We start from the raw sequence: 22,009 nt of genomic DNA on the forward strand, positions 1-22,009 counted from the left end.
CATAGGTTCGATCCCTGGGTAGGGAAGATCCCCTGGAGGCAGGCATGTCAACCCACTCCAGTATTCTTGCCTAGAGAATGCTATGGTCAGAGGAGCCTGGTGCACTACAGTCTATGGGGTTGCAAAGAGTCGAACATGACTGAAGCACCTTAGCGTGCATACACGCTGCCTGATTATTCAAGAGAGAGAGAAATCCAGATGGTCATATTGTTTTGTTTTGTTTTTTTCCTTTAATTGGATAATGAGAGTTACTATCCAAACCAAAAAAAGAAATCTAAACATAATATGGTTCAAACAAAGCATGTCTCCAGGCCAAAAGTAACCCATCATCCATCAGTATAAAAGCTCTTCTCTCGGCTGTAAACTATGAAGCCATGTTTGTCTTCTTCATAGCTGTATTACCAGAGCCTAGCACATGCCTGGAACATAGCAGACACTCAGCAGTGTTGGTTGGATGAATGGATGGATGGATGGAGGGACAGATAAATGCATGCAATAGGGGTTGGAGAGATGAATGGTTGGATGAGTGGATGAAGGCATGAAAAATACACAAAGACAACATTAACATTGGAAAATAAGATACTGAAGAATTAATTTAGGTGTGGAGGCAAGAAGAGACAGGCATGTCAAGCTGAGGAAACAAATGAGGATTATGAAATGTTTGGGGGAAAATACATAATTCTAGTGTATCTGGAAGGAATGTTTGCTTAAAGAAGTGTGATGTGTGTGAGGCCAGTTGGGGTGACTTAGAAGGCCATGCTGGGGCATATATACTTTATTATCTAGACAATGAGGAAGTGTTTCAGGGTTTTAGAAATGAAATAATCAACTCTCCAAACACCTGTCACCTAAATCTTTTATTTTTCCTCAGATGGCTGTTTCAACTATTAGATATGGAGCAGGAGTTACAAAGGAAGTGGGCATGGCAAGTATTTAAGATTTCTACAGTCTTCTACTGTAAATGTTAGATATATTTTACAACAAGCACAGATTAACAACTGTTGATCCTTTGTTTTAATCTCATCTGATCTCAGAAGCTAAGCAGGGTCAGGCCTGGTTGGTCCTTGGATGGGAGTCCTTTATTTTGGACTTAATGTTAATTTTGTGAGAAGTGTCTATTACATTTCTTGTGCAATCAAACTTAACTTATACGTTATTTTTCTTATTGTAGGACCTACAAAGCATGGGTGCTAAAAATGTTTGTTTGATGACAGACAAGAACCTCTCCCAACTCCCTCCTGTACAGACAGTGATGGATTCCCTAGTGAAGAATGGCATAAACTTTAAGGTTTATGATCATGTGAGAGTGGAACCAACTGATACAAGGTATTCTTTTATTGTTGTTAAATTTACTTTAAGCGGAAGCCAATACATATCAGTGCTGATTGAAACTTGCCCCAGGCCTGACTGTATAGCCCTCCAGGCTCCTCTGTCCATGGAATTCTCCAGGCATGAATACTGGAGTGGGTTGCCATTTCCTTCTCCAGGGGATCTTCCCGACCCAGGGATCGGATCCATATCTCCTGCATTGCAGGTGCATTCTCCTCTGTCTGAGCCATCAGAGAAGCCCTATTTAATGGCATGGCAATTTATTTCTGGAAGTCCTGACATAATGGCATTCATTTTCCCTTCTCCAAGCTTCATGGAAGCCATTGAATTTGCCAAAAAGGGAGCTTTCGATGCCTTCCTGGCCGTGGGTGGCGGTTCCACCATAGACACCTGTAAAGCCGCTAATCTGTATTCATCCAGCCCTGACTCTGACTTCCTAGACTACGTCAATGCCCCCATTGGGAAGGGAAAGCCTGTGACTGTGCCTCTGAAACCTCTGATCGCAGGTAAACACTGTCTGTTTATTTTGCAATTGACAAGAGGCCTTAGGAAAAATGTTGGTTGTGGTGTTTAGGTGCTGAATTGTGTCCTCCTCTTTTGCGACCCCATGTACCATACTCCTCCAGACACCTCTGTCCATGGGATTCTCCCAGGCAAGAATACTGGAGTGGGTTGTCATTTCCTTCTCCAGGGGATCTTCCCAATCCAGTGATCAAACTCGCATCTCCTGCATTGGCAGGCAGATTTCTTTACCATTGAGCCACCTGGGAAGTCTCTGGTCTTCATTACTGCACAGACAGAGGCAGTTTGGGTCAATGGTAGGGGTCTGCAGAGCTCAGCTATGAAGTCACTTTTTGGAGGATAAGGAAGGTCAGTGTTTATAGATGCTCAGACCCCTCTCTGGGCAGGCCTGTCTTCTGAGCCCTTCTCTGTTTTGTCCCACTTTGGCATCTGGGAGTTTAAGGGGAATGTTTGCTGTCATTTCTCTGGTGTTGACTCAACCCTTTCTTCCACATGATGGCTCCTCAGCTGACCTGGGGCTTTGTCTGCCCCGGGACATGTGGCCAGCATAGCCTTGTCACGCTGGACGACATCTGCTCGGTGGCAACACAGGACACAGACACGCAAACCCAAATCATGCTCCCTCGTCTGATCCACACAGACCTGGGGATCTTTTGGTCTTTTCTTTCCTCCATTTTATTGCTGTCGGCACATCACTGTTTAAAGCCTTACAGCTCAAATGCCCTAACTGGAAAATATCAGCATAAAGTCTTGTCTTCTATCTTCCCCACTCCTCCCCTAGCCCCATTGTGCTGGGACAGGAGTGAGTTGACAGCAGATGAACGGCTTTGACGTGAACAAGGGATCAGTGGGGCGCAGCATAATTGATGTCTGGAGATTGGAGCCCTGTGGTGAAACTGTGTCAGTATCACACAGAGGGGTGATTAGTAAAGTTTAGAAACTTGACTGAACTGCAAAACCGCAGAGCCCAGCAAAGGCAGGGTGTCACTGTGCTTGCTGCCAAGGGGGAATAAAGATGTCTTTTAGAGATGGCAAATATGAGCTTTCTTCCCAGAGATGGAAAGAGGTCTGCTTTTGAATTCCAAGCTGCAGCTGCTTAAACTCTAGCCCTGAGGGAGACCAGGGCTCCCAGAGTGCCTCCCTGTTAATACAGAAACAGATACCACATGAACACATTAAACACACATGTGCATAATACAAACGTGGATGTGGTACATACATGCTGAGCATACATACATGTTAGCACCATATGGACATCAGACATACATGCTGACACAGATACAAGCATCATGCATACATATCAAGTATACATGCATTAGGTTTACATGCATGTTAATGTAGGCATGTACCTCACATATACTGAGTATTAATGCCAGCACACACACATTAAAGACAGATGCCAGAAAGCCAATGCCAGCACAGGTATCAGAGCTATTCCTCACATGTTAATGCAGACACAGTCATACACATCAAGCATGTGTGTGCTAAGTTGCTTCAGTGGTGTCTGACTCTGTGACCCTAAGGTCCATAGCCCGCCAGGCTCCTCTGTCCATGGGATTCTCCAGGCAAGAATACTTGGGTTGCCATGGGTTGGGAGTGGGTTGCCGTGTCTTCCTCCAGGGGATCTTCCCGACCCAGGGATCAAATCCATGTCTCCTGCATTGGCAGGTGGATTCTTTACCACTAGCACCACCCGGGAAGCCATCCACATTAAGCATACATACATGTTAACACAGATACACATCAAGCGAGTAGACAAGAGCAACAAAGCTTTCTTCTCTAACTTTGCTCCTTATCTTCTGAGGCTGAATTAAATATCTCCACTGACCTTTATTTAGATGCGCTATTAAAATTAATTTTTTTGTTGTTCAAGTTCCAACTACCTCAGGCACTGGGAGCGAAACTACCGGAGTTGCCATTTTTGACTACGAACACTTGAAAGTAAAAACTGGTAAGAACTTCCTCTATAAATGTTTTTTAGTTCTCTTAGCTTTCAATTCCACACCCTTTTCTTTAATCCTAATATTTAAAATTCAAAGAGTTACAGAATTAAAGAAAGAGTATGCACATAGACACATGTTCTTTCTTTTCCCAGATACATATAAGAGTATGAAGCAGTCTAATAATCTTGTTTTTGAGAATTACCTACAAAAGCAGATTGAAATGCGATGAACCAGGGCCATTTTTCTGCCCAAGTTAGTGACTGTATATCAATGACAAATGGTTATTCCCTTTCCCAGCTTTTTTACATTCTAACTCATTTTCTTTGAGATGTGATTTTTAATAATAAAATGTATAATTTTAAGAATCTGGTTTGATGAGTTTTGACAAATATATATACACACATGTACCCACCACCCTAATCAAAATATAGATATTCCCACTGCTCCAGAAAGTTCCCTCATGCTTCTTCCCAGTTAATGTCTCCAGCTCCATTCCCAAGTACCCACTCTTCTGCCGTCTGCCTTCTTTGTCATCTGTTTCCTATCATCTTCTCCAACTCTCAGCTGATCTGGGAGAAATGTCCCTCTCCTTGAGATGGTTCAGCATCCTTCTTCCAGGGCTTTGTAGCAGAACAAACTGGCAATGAACTGCACATTTATGGTAACTTCTCTTTTTAAATTAAATTATATTATCCTGTGACCTTGTTAAAGATACTAATAATAGTAAGCAACACTTAAATTCTCCCTTACATTTTTTTTTTAAAGACTTCCCCATCATGTTATCTAATGTGGTCCTTACAACATCTCTGGGAGGGATGGAGGCCCTGTGTCACCAGAGTCTGTTCTTACAGAGAACTCAGAGAATCTCAGAGAGAGAACTCAGAAAGGCACAGACATGTACCAGTGTCACGCAGTAAGTCACAGAGCCAGGACCCAAACCAGCAGTGTGCTGGTAAACCAGTTCTCTGGAGTTTTATGAATAAATAAGCCCTGAGTTGTAGTGTTTGCGTGGTATAAATACTCCACTATAGTTACAACCTGGAGCTGGGACCAGATGGGATAGTGGCTTTTGTAAACTGCAGGGAGCTTCAGCTGCCCTGAAATTCCCAGGTTTCTGACTCCAGATCTCTTTCCGCTGCTCCTTGGAAGCAGAAATAAGACCGAATCTTATCTCATATTTTGATTTTTTTAGGATAATTTGTTACCCTAAAGTTATTAGATTTTTTAAAAAATTGTGTCCATACCTGTGGCCTGTGTTGCAAATCCCTGTCTTAGGCATTGCTTCGCGAGCCATCAAACCCACACTCGGCCTGATTGATCCTCTACACACCCTGCACATGCCTGAGCGGGTGGTCGCCAACAGTGGCTTCGATGTGCTCTGGTAGGTACCCAGGCCCCCTGCAGGGGCTCTTTCGGGGACTCGGGTCAATGCACAGCACTTGACTGCTGAAAGCACTTACTAAGCTCTCAGTGATTGTGCTCCACAACCACCCTGGCTTTGGCTGTCATTATCTCCTTGCCTGGATGACAAGGCTGAAACTGTAGAGAGGAGGTGAGGTCCTGGGTGAGTCACAAAGCTGCTGGACCGGGCCAGCCACAGCTGCAACCATGGGATCAGAGAGACAGGTATGCAGCATCTCAAGCCCACAGCACCGCCTCTGCTGCATCAACCCAGGGCCCCCGGGCTGCAGCCAGAGGAAGAGAGCAGGGACAGGAGTGTCCACTTCCTGAGCTGGACAGGCTCACTGTCGGCACTTACACATCATCACTTCCCCACATCTCTGTGCCAGGCGGAAAAGAAAACTGAACTGGAGACGTTTAGCAACTCGCCCAGAGCCACAGCCTGTGTTCTCCTGGCTTTAGCTGCCATGTGCTGATGGCTCCCACATCCGTGTTTCTGCTCAAGTTCTGGGCACTCTGTTCCAGTGGCATCACAGGGACCCACGGGCACTTCACATTCAGCCGGCCCCAAAAGACTACCATCCATTTACACATGTATATTTCTTCCCCCATTTTAACATCTCTGAAATCAGGGCATATCTGTATATCTGCGGCATGCAGTATGGTTTTCTTCTTCAGTGGTACTTTTTAAAAATGGTGCATCTTATAATGCATGGCATCTTGGAGTTGATGAAATCTGACCATTCTCTCACCACCACCCCCTTACCCCTCACAGCTTCTCCTCCTGGGTTCCTTACCCTAGTGAGCAGCAGGACATAGTATGAGCTTATCCCTTGTCTCGTGCCTACACCTAGCCACAGAGCTCACCCTCATCTGCTTGAATCTCTCCCATCTGCTCCCTGCTCTCAAGCTTTATGGTCCCACCTCAGTTCAAGCCTGGATCCAGTGCAGCAGCCTCCTCATCAGTTTTTCTGCTCACATCCCATACTCCTTCCATCTGTCCTCCATACTGGCCTCAAGAAGCTTCCAGAATGCAATATGACCACTGCACACATACACACACATGCCCCTCTACCTTATCAGTCTCTCATTGCATTTCCACACCTCCTGTCTAAAGCCAAGTTTCTTTGGCCCTGGACTGTCCCCAGTGCTCAGCTCAGCTCTTTATCTGCTTGGAGAAGTCATCCTTCATTTCCACTGGGGCATCCTGCCCTTGATGGAGCCTTTGCTGACTGCCCCGCCTCCTCAAGAACCACTCTGCTTTGCTCCTCCCCACTGGGGGGCTGTGCCTTGCTTTGGAGATGCCCCTCTCTGCATGCTGTCTCTCTCACCGTACTGTGAGCTTGGCGAGGACAGGACCATCTTACAGACTTCTGCATCCCTGTCCCTTAGCAAAGGGGCTGTCACGTCATAGGTACTCAGTTAACACCTGCTGAGTAAAATTCACACGAGCAGGGGGCAGCAGAGTTCGGGTTCATGTCCAGGTCTATCCCAGTCCATGGTCTGCTTTTCTCACTGCATTACGCTGCCTGCCAAGAAATGGGAGAAAACTGTGTCCAACTCCATCCTGGTCGATGTTGTCAGTGCTTTGGAGAGTTGTCCTCTAATAACTTGGAAATAAGGGAAATGAGATTACCCTCCCTAGCTGGGAACTGCATAATAAATATATTAATATAACAGACCAAAGCAGTCACGTGTAAGTGAATGACCCACAGACCCAAAGATTTTGCTGTCAATCAGAGGGGAGGGGAGTGAGTTCAGAACAAAAGACAGTGATGGCAGCGGCCCTTCCAAGGACTGACCACTGGAGAGCACACGTGGTCCAAGGAGAAGTCTGCCCCCGAGGCCCAGTGGCCTGTACTGAAGATGGACATACCCATATATTCAACCTTAGAAGCAGTGACCCTGGTTAGGGCTCCATGGGCCTTGTGATCATAAATTAGCATCCACAGCTTTGACAACAGGGAGAATAGATGTCATCTAGAAGACTCAGATGTCTGCCCCCCTCAGAGGTTCTATTTTCTCTTTTTTTTTTCTTTCAAAATACATTTTATTAATGGCATATGGAATTTAAAGTGAAGCAGTTTCTTTCCAGAGAGAAAGTAAGCCCTGACAGGTTATAAAAAAATGAGCAGATATGTCATAGCAAAAATACCGTCTCCAGTGTAAAGAGGCTAATAGGAATACTCTCCACCAAGGAAATGATTTTCTTTACCATGCTGACCACAGTGGACACCTAGTGGGTTCCACCCACAGCACTGGACAGTCATGGACAGAGGTTCTATTTCTTGTTGGAAATCAGTAATCAGACTTCCAAGTTTTACACAGTTTCCCTGGTAGCTCAGGTGGTAAAGAGTCTGCCTGCATGCGGGAGACCTGGGTTTGATCCCTGGGTCGGGAAGATCCCCTGAAGAAGGAAATGGCAACCTACTCCAGTATTCATGTCTGAAAAATCCCATGGATGGAGGAGTCTGGCACGCTACAGTCCATGGGGTCGCAAAGAGTTGGACACAACTGAGCGACTAACACTTCTGTGAGCTCAGTTCAGTGAATCTACCCCTGAAAGACAGATCCAGTCTTGGGCCCAGAATCCAGATACACAATGGGCAGAGGTTCAACTCTCCACCTTGGCAGGCTTGTTACCACCCCTCCACCCCCCACGTGGACACCTCCTTACTGCTTTGCCCACATTTCCTATTTAGAACCACAAACCCATAGCTTTTGTCTACCAACTAATTCTTTTTGAAGTTCTAATACTTTGTTTCAAAAGATGTTATCTGCCTCTCACATGTAGAGGAGAGTAAACTCTCCATTCTAAGACTGAGAATGTTACTCACACACACAGTTCATGTTACACTGTGTTCCCGATGAGTCACTGATCTGGATGATTATGTTTATTCCCATCTTCTGCACTTGATTAGCTAGAATTCATGGCAGGCTGGTAGGTAAAGAAAACTCTGATACTTTGTTCTTAAAATAGCCAACCCTGAATTTAGGGCCTATAGGAAAAAGAAGTAGATTTTTTTTCAGGCCAAGCATTAATAATAATGGTGAATGATAAACTTTACAAAGTGCTGCTACGATATGCTAAGTAATTTACATGTGTCAATTTTCACATCAGCACCATGAAGAAAGACATACTATGAGCTATCCTCATCTTAGAATCACGAGGTGGATGGTGACTCTGCTGGTCCCAGGCCCACAGTGGGAAAGCCTGGTGCCAGAATTCACACCTGGGAGCTGACCCACTGCACTACACTCTTATTGGAGGCTAGTATAACTATTATGACCCTCCTTGGATAAGTAATATGGGATCTGATAAAGGGAGGATTTAAAATGGTAAATATACTTTAGAAGGAAGTCATTTTTCAGATTTAATGCTTTTCTTAACACAACTTAAATGTTTAAAAATTCAACATTATAAAGATATATTGGTACTAGAAAGGAACCATATGTAATCTTAACACATTCTGGTCAAAAACACAGTAGTGCTGTTAATGTCAACTTCACTGCGTTGTTCTTCAGTCACTCAGTTGTGCCTGACCCTTTGTTACCCCCATGGACTGCAGCATGCCAGACTTCCTGTCTTTCACCGTCTCCTAGAGTTTGCTCAGACCCATGTCCACTGAGCTGATGATAGCATCCAACCATCTCATCCTCTGTCACTGTGTTAATTTCTATAATAAGTGATGACTGTCATGGACAAGAGACAGATTAGTGAGAGGCCTTGTGATTATCAGCACTACAAAGGCATATCCACGGGGGAGTGAGAACCAAGCATTCCGAGGCAGTTTGTGATCTGAATGAAGGGAAGGAAAAAGAGGATGCTTTCAACTGTGTATTTTGACTATTCCCTGCTAGCCACGCCCTGGAGTCCTACACTGCCCTCCCATATCACATGCGGAGCCCCTGCCCTTCAAGCCCTATCACTCGGCCAGCCTACCAGGGCAGCAACCCCATCAGTGACATCTGGGCAGTCCACGCACTGCGGATCGTTGCCAAGTATCTGAAGAGGTATGTTGTCCAGAAGGGACAGAAACAGGGCAAAAAAAAACCAGTTTCCACCTTCATGAAATGTGGCTCGCTAGATCCTGAAATGTCCTGAGCAAGCCTGTTCACCCAAAAAAGCAGTCACGGTGCATACAGAAGTACCAGAGACCAGCAACCTCTGGAGGGAGCCCCAAGGGGACAGATGAAAACCAGATCCCTCGATCTAGAAAGGCAAAGCCCAGGATGGGGACAACATGGGAGCCTGATTTATAAAGGATGCAGCTAGAAGGTTTTTTACGGGGCTTCCCAGGTAGCGCTAGTGGTAAAGAACTCACCTGCCAATGCAGGAGACATTAGAGACACAGGTTTGAACCCTGGGTTGGGAAGATCCCCTGGAGGAGGGTATGGCAACCCACTCCAGTATTCTTGCCTAGAGAATCCCATGGACAGAGGAGCCTGGCGGGCTACAGTCCATGGGGTCACAGAGTCAGACACGACTGAAGGAACTTAGCACAGCACATGCAGAAGGTTTGTTCATCAAAACCTCAAAACCAAAGCTGAGGGAGGTCCTTTGAGATTTGGTCACCAAGGGCAGAAATGAGAACCACGAGACAGATGTTGGTCCTGCCCCATCAGGCCTTGTCCAGGAGCACACAAGGTCGACCCATAAGCAAATGCACATGAACCTCAGTTTAAGAAATAAATGTCAGGTCTTCCCTGGTGGTCCAGTGGTTAAGACTCGGCACTTCCTCTGCAGAGGGTGCAGGTTTGATCCCTGGTCAAGGGACTAAGATTCCACATGTTGTATGGCACACCAAAAAGAAAAAAGAAAAAAATGTGTAGACAGAAAAGTCTTCCTGAAAAGATTCCCACAAGATTTTGAAAGATTTATGCATGAAACAGCCCTAATAGGCTCATGAGAGAGCAAAGATACACTTAGAGATGAAAAGTGATCCCTAAGACATTGAGACTTAGGCAAAGTCAAACTCATCTTTGTATTTATACACAACGGAGGGAAAGAAGAGGGCAGGTTTGGTCTAGATGTAACTACAGGGCCTCCTCTGGCTGGAGGGGTGGGGTCTAGGACCACATTTTGCAACAGATCTGGGAGAGGATCACGAACTATCGTGGACTCGTGGGGGCATCAGGGAACATCTGTCTGCATAGAAGCGGATACAGATTATGGCCGGTCACCATGTATGGAAGGGACACAGGCTCGGCAGAGCAGTAGTGGGAGGTGAGGGGGCAAAACGGACAGAGGAGAGGCCACAACTCCACCATCCACTACTTCATCTTGCTATTTGGGAATAAGGAACTGACCCTGGATTTTGGAAAGAGACAGTTGCCTGACTATTCCAGATAAAAGAAGGAGAAAGGCTGTGGCATTTTTATTTCAGAGCAGGAACCCTTATTCCAGGCAGAATCACAGAAAAGCAAGTGGGAAGTGGTTCCTTTGGCTGTCTCAGGCATTCCGCCCTGGGGCAGGGTCCTGGAAGCAGGAAGGCTCAACTACATCTGAAAGCGGCCTTTGAGAATTTGCCTTTCCCATATGGCACTGGGGAGGGATAGAGTGAGCGAAGGCTCGCCCTACAATAACATGCCACTTCCACAGTAAAAAGTATAAAAATAACATGCGGTTTGCAGATACCAAAAGAGGTCTCCAGTGGGTCCAGTTTGGGTGGTGCCACAGAAAGCATGATGTCTGGGCAGCTAGTCAGGCCTGTGGGTACCCCCAGGCGACAGGGACTCACTTCATCTAACTAGCCTAGACCCATGCATCCTGAGCATGTGTTTACTCTAGGTCCACTCACAACCACAGTCAAGGTCATTGACAAGTGAAGAAGAAGAATGAGTCTCAGGGCACTTTTCTAGAGCAGCTTTTGCAGTTTAAGGGTCAGTGCTTTCTTCCCTTGGTACTCTTATCACATGAGCAGCCTGACGGCATAATATATGCCTTTGCTCCAGCCACTGATGAGAAAATACATTTCCCTTCAATTTTCATCTAGAAGACAAGGTGTCATTTGAATAACTTGCCTAATTTTTCTTCAGTTTGAGTAGTGTTTTTTTTTTCCTCCCCCAGATCTTTCTCTAAGGTGGCTCTATATTTCAGTAGGAAATGCCAATGTTGATATGTTATTGTTATGTATTTATATCATCCACAGGGCTATCAGAAATCCTGATGATCTTGAAGCAAGGTCTAATATGCACTTGGCAAGTGCTTTTGCTGGCATTGGCTTTGGAAATGCTGGTGTTCATCTATGGTGAGCAAATCTGAGATTTTATTTCTTCACCTAAGCTATTGCTCTAAAATTTTATTTTAGTGTCTATCATTTGGGATGTGTTGTAAGATTTTAAACATGCTACAGAAAAAAGAAATTTAACTTAGGGTCCCATAATATTTTCTTAGCTCAAATGCAGTTTATTGGGTCATAGATTATTTTTTCTTTTTGGTAACAGCCTTATTGACATATTATTCATACCCTATAAAATTTGCCCATTAAAAATTTATAATTCAGTGGGTTTTAGTATATTCACAAGTTGTGCTACCATTACAATAATCAATTTAGAACATTTTATCACCTTTGAAAGAAATCCCATATATCTTAACTGTCACCCACCAATCCTCCTATACCCCCAGTCTTAAACAACTACTAATCTACTTTGTCTCTATAGATTTGCCTTTTCCAGACATTTTATAGAATGGAAGCAAATGATATGTGGTCTTTTCTGTCTGGCTTTTTAAATTTAGCATCATGTTTCCATGGTTCATCCCATACACATTATCAGTACCTCTTTCCTTTTTCTTGCCAAGTAATGTTCTATTGCATGGATATACCACATTTTATTTACTCATCAGACGATGGACATTTGGGTTGTTTCCACTTTTTGGCTATTATTAATAGTGCTGTTATAAATAATCATGTATAAGTTTTCCTGTGGACATACATTTCACATCTATGGAGTATATACCTAGGAGTGAAATTGCTGGGTCACGTGGTAACTCTGTGTTTACATTCTGAGGCACTGCCAGGCTGTTTTCCAAAGAGGCTGTACTGTTTTGCATTCCCACCAGCAGTGGATGGGGGTTATGATTTCTCCACATCTTTGGCACCTGTTATGGATTTTTCAAACACCAAACGTAGGATTTTCTTCTTCTGATCTCTCTCAAAAAGAAAGGAATTAGAATATTTGTTGATAGCCCAGAATTAATCTGTTTGATCAGAAATGTATTGGTATGTTGCTTTAAAATTGAAAACCAGTGAACATGGAAAATTAAGAATTGTCCCTTGCCCTGTATGGGAGGGGAGTCTGGAAGAGAATGGATACATGTATGTGTATCGTTGCATCCCTTCGCTGTTTACCTGAAACTATCACAGCATTGTTCATTGGCAATATCCCAATACAAAATAAAAAGTTTTTTAAAAGAATTGGCCTTTGCTAGGGAAGTGCAATGAAATGGTCACCCTCAAACTCGGCTGCTGAGAGGAGCACAGATTGGCACCTTTCTAAGAAGCAAATGAGCAAAATCTACCCAGAGCTTGGAAAATGTCTCTACCCTTTGCCCCATGAATTCTACTTTTAGGAATGTAGCTGAAAGAAATACTCATGATATGATCAAAGACTTTCCTTATGAGGATATTCATCTAAAAAGTTATTTATAATTGAAAATTTTAAGAATAACGTAAATTCCCAACAGTTTGGGAATGGTTAACTAAATTTCAGTATTCAAAGAATAAACCATCAAAAGTAATGTTTTAAAAGAGTAAAAATTATATGGGAAAGTATTTTTAAAGAATAATAAGTAACTATATGCATGCATGCTAAGTTGCTTCAATCATGTTCGACTTTCTGTGACCCCATGGACTGTAGCCCACCAGCTCCTCTGTCCATGGAGATTCTCCAGGCAAGAATACTGGAGTGGGTTGCCATGCCCTCCTCCAGGGGATCTTCTCAACCCAGAGATCGAACCTGTGTCTCTTACATCTCCTACATTGGCAGGCAGGTTCTTTACCTCCAGCGCCACCTGGGAAGCCCTAAGTCAACAGCAGTGTTTAAAACTGAATGCACAATGCAATCATAAATTAAAGATATGTGTAAGAAGACTAGAAGGGAATATTCTATAATGGTTATCTTGAAGAAATAGGATTATGGATCATTTTTATTTTTTACAACAAATATATATATACAATGGTTAAGAGAAATCAAACTAAAATATTGGATACTGTTAGAAAGGTACTTTAAAAGCTACATGAATCCTTTCATATAGTGGAAGAACACCAAGCCATAATTTCCTGAATACTATGGAGCCTGAAAATGGTAAAGCACGTTCCTATCCAACAACTCAGAGAGCTTATACCTTCTGATCTGCTTTATGAGTGATGACAGGCATGGGGCATCTTTTTTTTGGATAACCATACAATTCACCAAAACACTTCATCTTTCTATGAAATATAAATTTTTTACTAAGAACAAAGTAATCCAATAAAACCCACATTAACAGACTAACAGACCCTTTTACTATTGTAAAGCATTTCATTTTCAAAATATCAATTGTAAAGATATTAACTTCTCACAGTGTTTATCTCCTGGGTCATCTTATAAACTATTATATTGTCCTATTTGTTCACTAAGAATTTGAGAGTTTTCCCATTAAAACAAACAGAAAAAATCCCCACAAATGAAAACCATGGTGCCTTTTCTCGATAGCCTTACAGACTGAAATAATCGTGTATGACTCAGTTCCCATTAGTACGTAGCATTTAAAAGAACGTATTAATCACTGGCAAGATGGATCGCTGGCAGAACAAGCTTGCACGTCTAGCACAGTACATCTTGGTTCATAAAACTCCCACCAACATATTCAGTTTGTGAAGGAGCACATTGCCAAGGCTGTGCCGAGCAAGATAGAAAATGCATACCCTGAAGATTGTTTAAAAAAAAACACTTCAAAGTGAATTCTTGATTTCTTCAAGATCATAAGGTTAACCAATGTGCTCAAGGAGCAACTTCTATGTCAGTACTTTTTAATGGCGTGTAGTTCTATCAACATTTGATTTTGAACATTTCAGTAGTTTTGTCAATGAATATGCCAAATATCAATTGCATAATAATATATCCTTATAGGAATCAAAGAAAACAGAACATCTAACCTTGTGGGTTAATGATACTGTCAAGAGACTGTGAGGGGCTCTTCCATAAGAGTATCTTTGTATTGTTAACTTAAATTACTGTTAGATATATATCAATATAAGGACTTTATTTTTTTTCTAGCCATGGAATGTCTTACCCAATTTCTGGCTTAGTGAAGACTTATAAAGCAAAGGATTACAATGTGGATCATCCCCTGGTGGTAAAATCATAATAAATGCCTTAATTTAATCTTAGATTCCTGTCAATTGCCATCAGTGTTTTTTGTCAATTCTTGATTGTTTGGAATACAGGATAAAGTAATTTAATATCTAGAATATTAGGCTGAAGACCAGCCTTGCCCCAGCAGTCACCATGTTTCCTTTCTCCCCAGCCTCATGGCCTTTCTGTGGTGCTCACCTCCCCAGCAGTGTTCACATTTACATCACAGATGTTTCCTGAGCGACACTTGGAAGTGGCAGAAATATTGGGTATGAACCGTTCATCATAACTCTGTGACCCACATCTATGGAGCGTTTCCTAAGATTGTTTCTGAAGATAAGCCATAAAGACTAATACCAAAAATACTGATTTGAGATAATCTAATAATAAAATGCCAGCGACCTTCCCAGATTCCTATCTAGCACTACAATTCTGTAATTTTGTGTTTCTAAGAGTCTATTAGCAATGAAATGGAACTAGGTATTTCTTACTTTAAGTTTATAGTAATAATATTTCCACTGTTTTTATCTCCAAGGAAAGTTAAATTCTGTATACTATTCATGTTACTAGTGATTCTTGTTTTAATAGGAAATAAAGTGAGTCTAAATCAGGAAGTAACAGTAAATTCCCAATTATAGAGAACCTAAACAACTAGAAACTTCATAAAAAGTTCCCCAGAGAAGAATCTGTTTGCTATTCTGTTGATAAATCATGTCTATAATAAGATACCCACAGTGCCTTTTGAATCTTACAAGAAATACACTTATGATCACTTTGTGTGTGCTCAGTCGCTCAGTCATGTCTGACTCTTTGTGACCCCATGGACTGTAGCCCACCAGGTTCCTCTGTCCTTGGAATTTCCCAGGTAAGAATACCAGAGTGGGTTGTCATTTCCTCCTCCAGGGGATCTTCCCGACCCAGAGATCAAACCGTCCCCTCTTGCATTGGCAGGCGGATTCTTTATCACTGAGCCATCTGGGAAATTAGCCATTATATACTTTGATTCCCTGTAATCAAAATCAATAATGTATCTTAGATCATTTTAACTTTATACCCATCTGTTCTCTTTCCTACCTTCTCTTTTTTTCTAAAACACTTCTTATGAAAACCTGGAGGTTTGGATGGTGTGTTTTATGGCAGCAATCTTGAGAACATAAAAACCTCATAAACCCCATTTCGTGTGTCACCCTCCACTTAATCCACATTTGAGCTACCTCTATGTAATACAGACTGGTCTTGTCAGGCAAGCTCTACTTTCTGTCCAGCTGCTCTCCCAACTAGCTCTGTATCTCGTTCTATTTATACCTTTTCCTGGATTTCTTAAACAGCTCTCTCTGTCAGAGAACAGAGAGGCTAAACCTAATCTACATGGAGGCACACCATACATACTAGTTTCTTTTTGACCAATACAGAGAAAGTGGACTTGGACTATAGCATGGGGCATTTTGGATAATAAATAGTGCTACAATCTGTTCGCAGATTGCTTCCCTTCCTGGCAGTGAATGTGTCTAGCTGGGATAGATGAGGGACAAGGGTGCTAAGGGTTTGGGATTGGTTCTCTTCATCTGAGAACTGTCACTGCCACCCTGGCTGAGGGCAGAACCCCCTGGCCCTTCCAGACTGACATCTCTATGATTGTGTGCATTAATTAGTAACCATGTCCAAATTGTTGTTCAGTCGCTCAGTCGTACCTAACTCTTTGCGACCCCATGAACTGCAGCACGCCAGGTTTCCCCGTCCATCACCGTCTCCCAGAGTTTGCTCAGATTCATGTCCATTGAGTCAATGATACCATCCAACCATCTTCTGCCCTTGCAAACCTCCAACCCTTGGCAGCCTCCTTCCTTATTCACTGATATGATTGAAGTTCACTGCTCAGTCATGCCCAACTCCTGGTGACCCCATGGACTGTTGCCCACCTGGCTCCTCTGTCCATGGGATTTCCCTAGGTAAGAACACTGGAGTGGGTTGCCATTCCTACATATTAAATACTGCTTTCTAAAAGACTCCTTGTTCTTAAATTTGCCTGAAAGGTTCTGTAAAAGATATTTAAAGGAACTTGCCCTTTGGCAACAGAGCCCAAAACAATTCTCTAGCTATAGACAGGAGATATATTCCTTCTCTGGCCATACTGAATCCATTTGTCATCTCATTTTCCTCCTTTCTGGCAGTCAGTGGCAGAGTTTTTTGAACTTCTGTCTTGTCTCACAAGGTGTTTGCACAGGGCTTGTCTTTTCTTCAGCTGTGACTGTGAGAAGGGACACTGAAAGCATAGACCTCTAGATGTCAGCAGATTCCAAGTCCTGAAAGTTATATAAACTGTTTTCTCCTACAGATTTTCTCAATCCTCCTCAGCCAAACGCCAGCCTTCTTTCTTGGTCTCCTTCCTGTGCCTCTTTTCTTGGCTCTGTTCCTCTTCTTCCCACCACACAGCGGGCCAGCTGCCCATTGGAGATGTGAGAGCCAAGTGAGCCCGCAGCCCGTACCCCGGCTCCTCTCTGGAGGGGCTCCCAGGCTGGCCCATCTCTGGCGGGGCTGGCCGCTGGGCCGGTCCTCCACGGGGAGGCACAGCGGCGCCCTTGTCCTGGGGTGAGGGAGCCGGCAGCAGGTTATGAATTCAGCGAGCCTGGGGCTGAATCACACCCAGGGCTGGCTTCCCCCTCTCGCTACAGTCAGTGCTTTGTGTCTTCCAGGAGCTGACACCCGCACTGCCAGGAGGCCAGATGCTGGGCCTGTCTTGGCAGACACGCTGCGGAAATTCTTATTCGATCTGGATGTGGATGACGGCCTGGCTGCCATTGGCTACTCCAAGGCCGACATCCCCGAGCTGGTGAAAGGAACGCTGCCCCAGGTAAGAGACACAGCCATCTTCACTCCTGTCTGAGAAGCACCGAGCTGCAGGAGAGACGGGGTCCATCTGGGACATCTTAGAGGGGGAGATGGAAACCCAGATCTACCCACACCAGGCAACAGCTCCCCATTTCCCCACTGAAAGGGGTCAAGGCCCCCTCACCCTTCTTCTTCCATAAACTGTGGCTTGTGTGAAGCTTTGATGATGTAACGAAGGGATCCTTTACAAAAATTTAAGACAAAAACAACCAAGCTTATTTCGAGTATAGCAGAATTTATTTCCCTTTTCTCCATTTCTGCTCTTTCAAGAGTCCCCTATGAAACTATATGAAGTTAAAAGGATCACTAATGTTCTTTGCCAGTATAGAGTTACAAATTCTACTACTTTGTGAAGAACAGACATGGCCTTTAAATGAAGATGATGACGAAATCACTTTTTAACTTATTTTAGATCTTGTAGATTCTATACATATACATATGTATACATATCTGTGTCACTTTGGGTCTTATTTTTATGTTCCTGAAGAATTTAAACCTAGCAGCTGTCCTTTACGTGGTAGAACCATAACAGATGTAAAGTTTCCCCTCTCAAGGCTCTTATGAAGAGAGTTTATTCCCCTTTGGATGTTTCCATTTAAGATCAGATACCCAGGTGGTAGAGCACCAGAACCTAATAGCCCAAGACCCTGTTCATTGTAATTTACCATAAAATAGAGAGCTCAGAGCCATGAGATGCCACCATGCTTACCAGGTCCAGAGCACTCACTAAGTCCTCCTATCCAAGATGGGAAAAGCAAGGATCACTTAAACACTGTAAGGATACACAGAAAAGATAAAAACTCTAATTCAAAAAGATAAATGCACCCCAGTGTTCATAGCAGCACTACTCACAGTAGCCAAGACACGGAAAAAAACCTAAGTGCCCATCAACAGATGTACTGGCTTAAGAAGATGTGGTACATATATAAAATGGAATATTACTCAGTTGTAAAAGAATGAAATATTGTCATTTGCAGCAACATGGATGACCTAGAGAATATCGTACTAAGTGAAGTAAGTCAGACAGAGAAAGACAAATATATGATATCATTTATATGTGGAATATAAAAAAACAATACAAATGAATCTATATACAGAACAGATATAGACTCACAGACATAGAAAACAAAGTTATAGTTACCGAAGGGGAAAGGGAAAGAGGAAGGGATAAATTAGACATACGGGATTAACAGATACAAACTGCTGCTAAGTCGCTTCAGTCGTGTCCGACTCTGTGAGACTCCATAGACGGCAGCCCACCAGGCTCCCCCATCCTTGGGATTCTCCAGGCAAGAACACTGGAGTGGGTTGCCTTTTCCTTCTCCAATGAACGAAAGTGAAAAGTGAAAGAGAAGTTGCTCAGTCATGTCCGACTCTTAGTGACCCCATGGACTGCAACCTACCAGGCTCCTCCATCCTTGAGATTTTCCAGGCAAGAGTATTGGAGTGGGGTGCCATTGCCTTCTCCAAACAGATACAAACTACTATATATAAAATAGATAAGCAATAAGGATTTATTGTATAGCACAGGAAACTATATTTGTTATCTTATAATAGTCTACGGGAAAGTTATCTGTGTTTATATATATGCATGCATGCTATGTTGCTTCAGTCATGTCTGATTCTTGGTGACCCCACGGACTATAGCCCACCAGGCTCCTCTGTCCATGGAATTCTCTAGGCAAGAATAGTGGAGTGGGTTGCCATGCTCTCTTCCAGGGGATCTTTCCAACCCAGGGATTCAATCCATGTCTCCTGCATTGGCAGGCAGATTCTTTACCTCTGAGCCACCTGGGAAGCCCCATGTGTGTACGTATGTATATTCAGTTATATATATATATATATATACATATATACTTTGCTATACACCTGAGACTAACACAATATTATAAATCAAATATACTCCTATTTAAAAAAACACTGTGAGGATAAGGCAGTTCTCCCCAAAGTCATGACATTCATGTATCAATCCTTGACATTGTTGTTTAGTTACTAAGTCATGTCCGACTCTTGCGACTCCATGGACTGTATAGCCTTCCAGGCTCCTCTGTCCATAGGATTTTCCAGGCAAGAATATTGAAGTGGGTTGCCATTTCCTTCTCCATCACTGACATTGGAACAGAGTGAACAGCTAGACTCTCCACTCATATAGCATCCTGCTGACCACAGTGGCAATGCTTTTCCCTCAGCCCATTTCAGTTAAGCAAAGGCCTCAGACTTGCTTCTTCTCCACTTAGCAAGTACTGAGAATGTCGAAGACCTCCCATAATACCATAATATCATGTTTGTATGGATTGGGTTCACAGACTTACCTGTCCGTAGGAGCCAGGTAAATAATAGCAGTGAACAAAGTACTTTTTGTTCACTAGGGAATGGTGGGGACTTTGGTGAACTGGAAAGTACACAATCCATTTCATTGGGTGAGCAGCTTTTCAGCTACAATTTATTATCACCAAACATAAATTCAGGTCCCAGTGATGGCAGAAATTGCAATTTTTAAGAGAAGTCAGCAGTTGGGATGTTTGTATTGAATTCCCTGATTTCCCAGTGCACAAACAAAACATGGCCCATGGGCACCAGTTTTCCTGATTTAGGGTCAGGCCCAGAGTAGGCTCAGTTGCAACCAAAAATGTAAATGAATGAGAAAAAGAGGAATCTCTAAGAGACCCTGGTTCTAAACCATTGTCCTAACCTGTAAGTCCAAGGGACTAAATTAAAAAAAAAAAAAAAAAAATCACAATTGTTTTATCCAAACCTACTAAAGTTCCATGAAGTTAGGACCCTGTTTTGTTCATTCATCCTCTACAGCACCTGACATGAGCTCACAAACATCTTAAAGGGGCAGCCCTCTCCTGTCCATATGAGCTTAATGACTGAATGGTGGACACTTTTTGAGCAATTTCCTTAGACTTAATAGGACTCAGCCAATGACAAAGATCCATGAAAGCCCATTCAGTGACATCAGAGATCAAGTGGTCACTGTGATTTTGATGACTGGCTCTTATAGTTCCTATAGCATGGTCACAACAATAGTATCCACTCTTCAGGAGGTCCTCTGAAAAGCTGTGCTTATTTATCCCAGGAAAGTGTCCAGGAATACATGTTGTTCATTAGCCTCCAAGAATCAGATCAGTTGCTCAGTCGTGTCCGACTCTTTGCGACCCCATGAATCGCAGCACGCCAGGCCTCCCTGTCCATCACCAACTCCCGGAGTTCACTCAGACTCACGTCCATCGAGTCAGTGATGCCATCCAGCCATCTCATCCTCTGTCATCCCCTTCTCCTCTTGCCCCCAATCCCTCCCAGCATCAGAGTCTTTTCCAATGAGTCAACTCTTCGCATAAGGTGGCCAAAAGTACTGGAGTTTCAGCTTTAGCATCATTCCTTCCAAAGAAATCCCAGGGCTGATCTCCTTCAGAATGGACTGGTTGGATCTCCTTGCAGTCCAAGGGACTCTCAAGAGTCTTCTCCAACACCACAGTTCAAAAGCATCAATTCTTCGGCGCTCAGCCTTCTTCACAGTCCAACTCTCACCTCCATACATGACCACAGGGAAAACCATAGCCTTGACTAGACAGACCTTTGTTGGCAAAGTAATGTCTCTGCTTTTGAATATGCTATCTAGGTTGGTCATAACTTTCCTTCCAAGGAGTAAGCGTCTTTTAATTTCATGGCTGCAGTCACCATCTGTAGTGATTTTGGAGCCCAGAAAAATAAAGTCTGACCCTGGTTTCCACTGTTTCCCTATCTAAGAATAGTATCCATCATTTTCAGATGAAACTGGATGATGTGCTGTGCTGTGCTTAGTCACTCAGTCATGTCCGACTCTTTGCAACCCCACGAACTGTATCCTGCCAGGTTCCTCTGTCCATGGGGATTCTCCAGGCAAGAATACTGGAGTGGGTAGCCTATCCCTTCTCCAGGGGATCTCCCCTACCCAGGAATAGAACCAGGATCTCCTGCATTGCAGGTAGATTCTTTACCAGCTGAGCTACCAGGGAAGCCCAAAACTGGGTGATAGTCTCAGCCATTTAATTGCTAGTGACCGTGCATCTTCTAGCCATCAGCACACACCAGCAGGTGTGGACAGTTTTAATTCTACTACCCAGGCTTCCACTTGCAAAAGCTGTTCCAAATGGCAACAGGTCCAGACTAACACTCAAGACCATCCGCTAAAATAGCAAGTTAATTAGGTATCATTCTGAAAGCCTCAGTGCACATGCCATACCGGGAAATGACAGATAGCAGACTAATTTCTTAGTTTCACAAAGGATGCGAGGTAAATTGAATCTTTTGAATACAAGTCATGTCTGTAAAGTAGGAAGCCAGGATTTCCTTCAGCTGTGTTCATAAAGCAGCCCCCAACCGGATGCTGCCTTTTTTCCCTTTGATCATGTTTTCACGATTAGGAGAAACACAGTTCGTTTGAATTCACTGGCGCTCGTTCAATTTTGAAGTCAACATGAGAGATTTATATGTGTATAAGGGGAAGGAGGGATAGTCATAGGACTTTAAAAGGAATCTTAGGAATAAGCTTGTCTATTTTGCAGTTGAATTACTATTGGATTTTTGTTTAGTTTTTGGAT

General features: G+C 43.3%; 1 protein-coding gene across 3 annotated transcripts in view; it reads left to right on the forward strand.

The window, feature by feature from the left end:
* The window catches only part of ADHFE1 (alcohol dehydrogenase, iron containing 1), a 32,978-nt gene that overhangs the window by 5,605 nt on the left and 5,364 nt on the right, over window positions 1–22,009 (forward strand). For 2 of the 3 annotated variants that reach the window (XM_027561093.1, XM_027561094.1), the window contains exons 4-13: window positions 872–925; window positions 1,172–1,326; window positions 1,639–1,835; window positions 3,725–3,802; window positions 5,070–5,175; window positions 9,057–9,209; window positions 11,348–11,446; window positions 14,457–14,535; window positions 14,707–14,803; window positions 17,228–17,385. In XM_027561093.1, coding sequence (XP_027416894.1) covers window positions 872–925; window positions 1,172–1,326; window positions 1,639–1,835; window positions 3,725–3,802; window positions 5,070–5,175; window positions 9,057–9,209; window positions 11,348–11,446; window positions 14,457–14,535; window positions 14,707–14,803; window positions 17,228–17,385 — 1,176 coding nt within the window. The remainder of the gene's footprint in view (window positions 1–871; window positions 926–1,171; window positions 1,327–1,638; window positions 1,836–3,724; window positions 3,803–5,069; window positions 5,176–9,056; window positions 9,210–11,347; window positions 11,447–14,456; window positions 14,536–14,706; window positions 14,804–17,227; window positions 17,386–22,009) is intronic. The other variant, XM_027561095.1, reaches the window with a different exon arrangement.

This window comes from Bos indicus x Bos taurus, chromosome 14 (genome assembly GCF_003369695.1).
Source record: "Bos indicus x Bos taurus breed Angus x Brahman F1 hybrid chromosome 14, Bos_hybrid_MaternalHap_v2.0, whole genome shotgun sequence".
Lineage (NCBI taxonomy): Eukaryota > Metazoa > Chordata > Mammalia > Artiodactyla > Bovidae > Bos > Bos indicus x Bos taurus.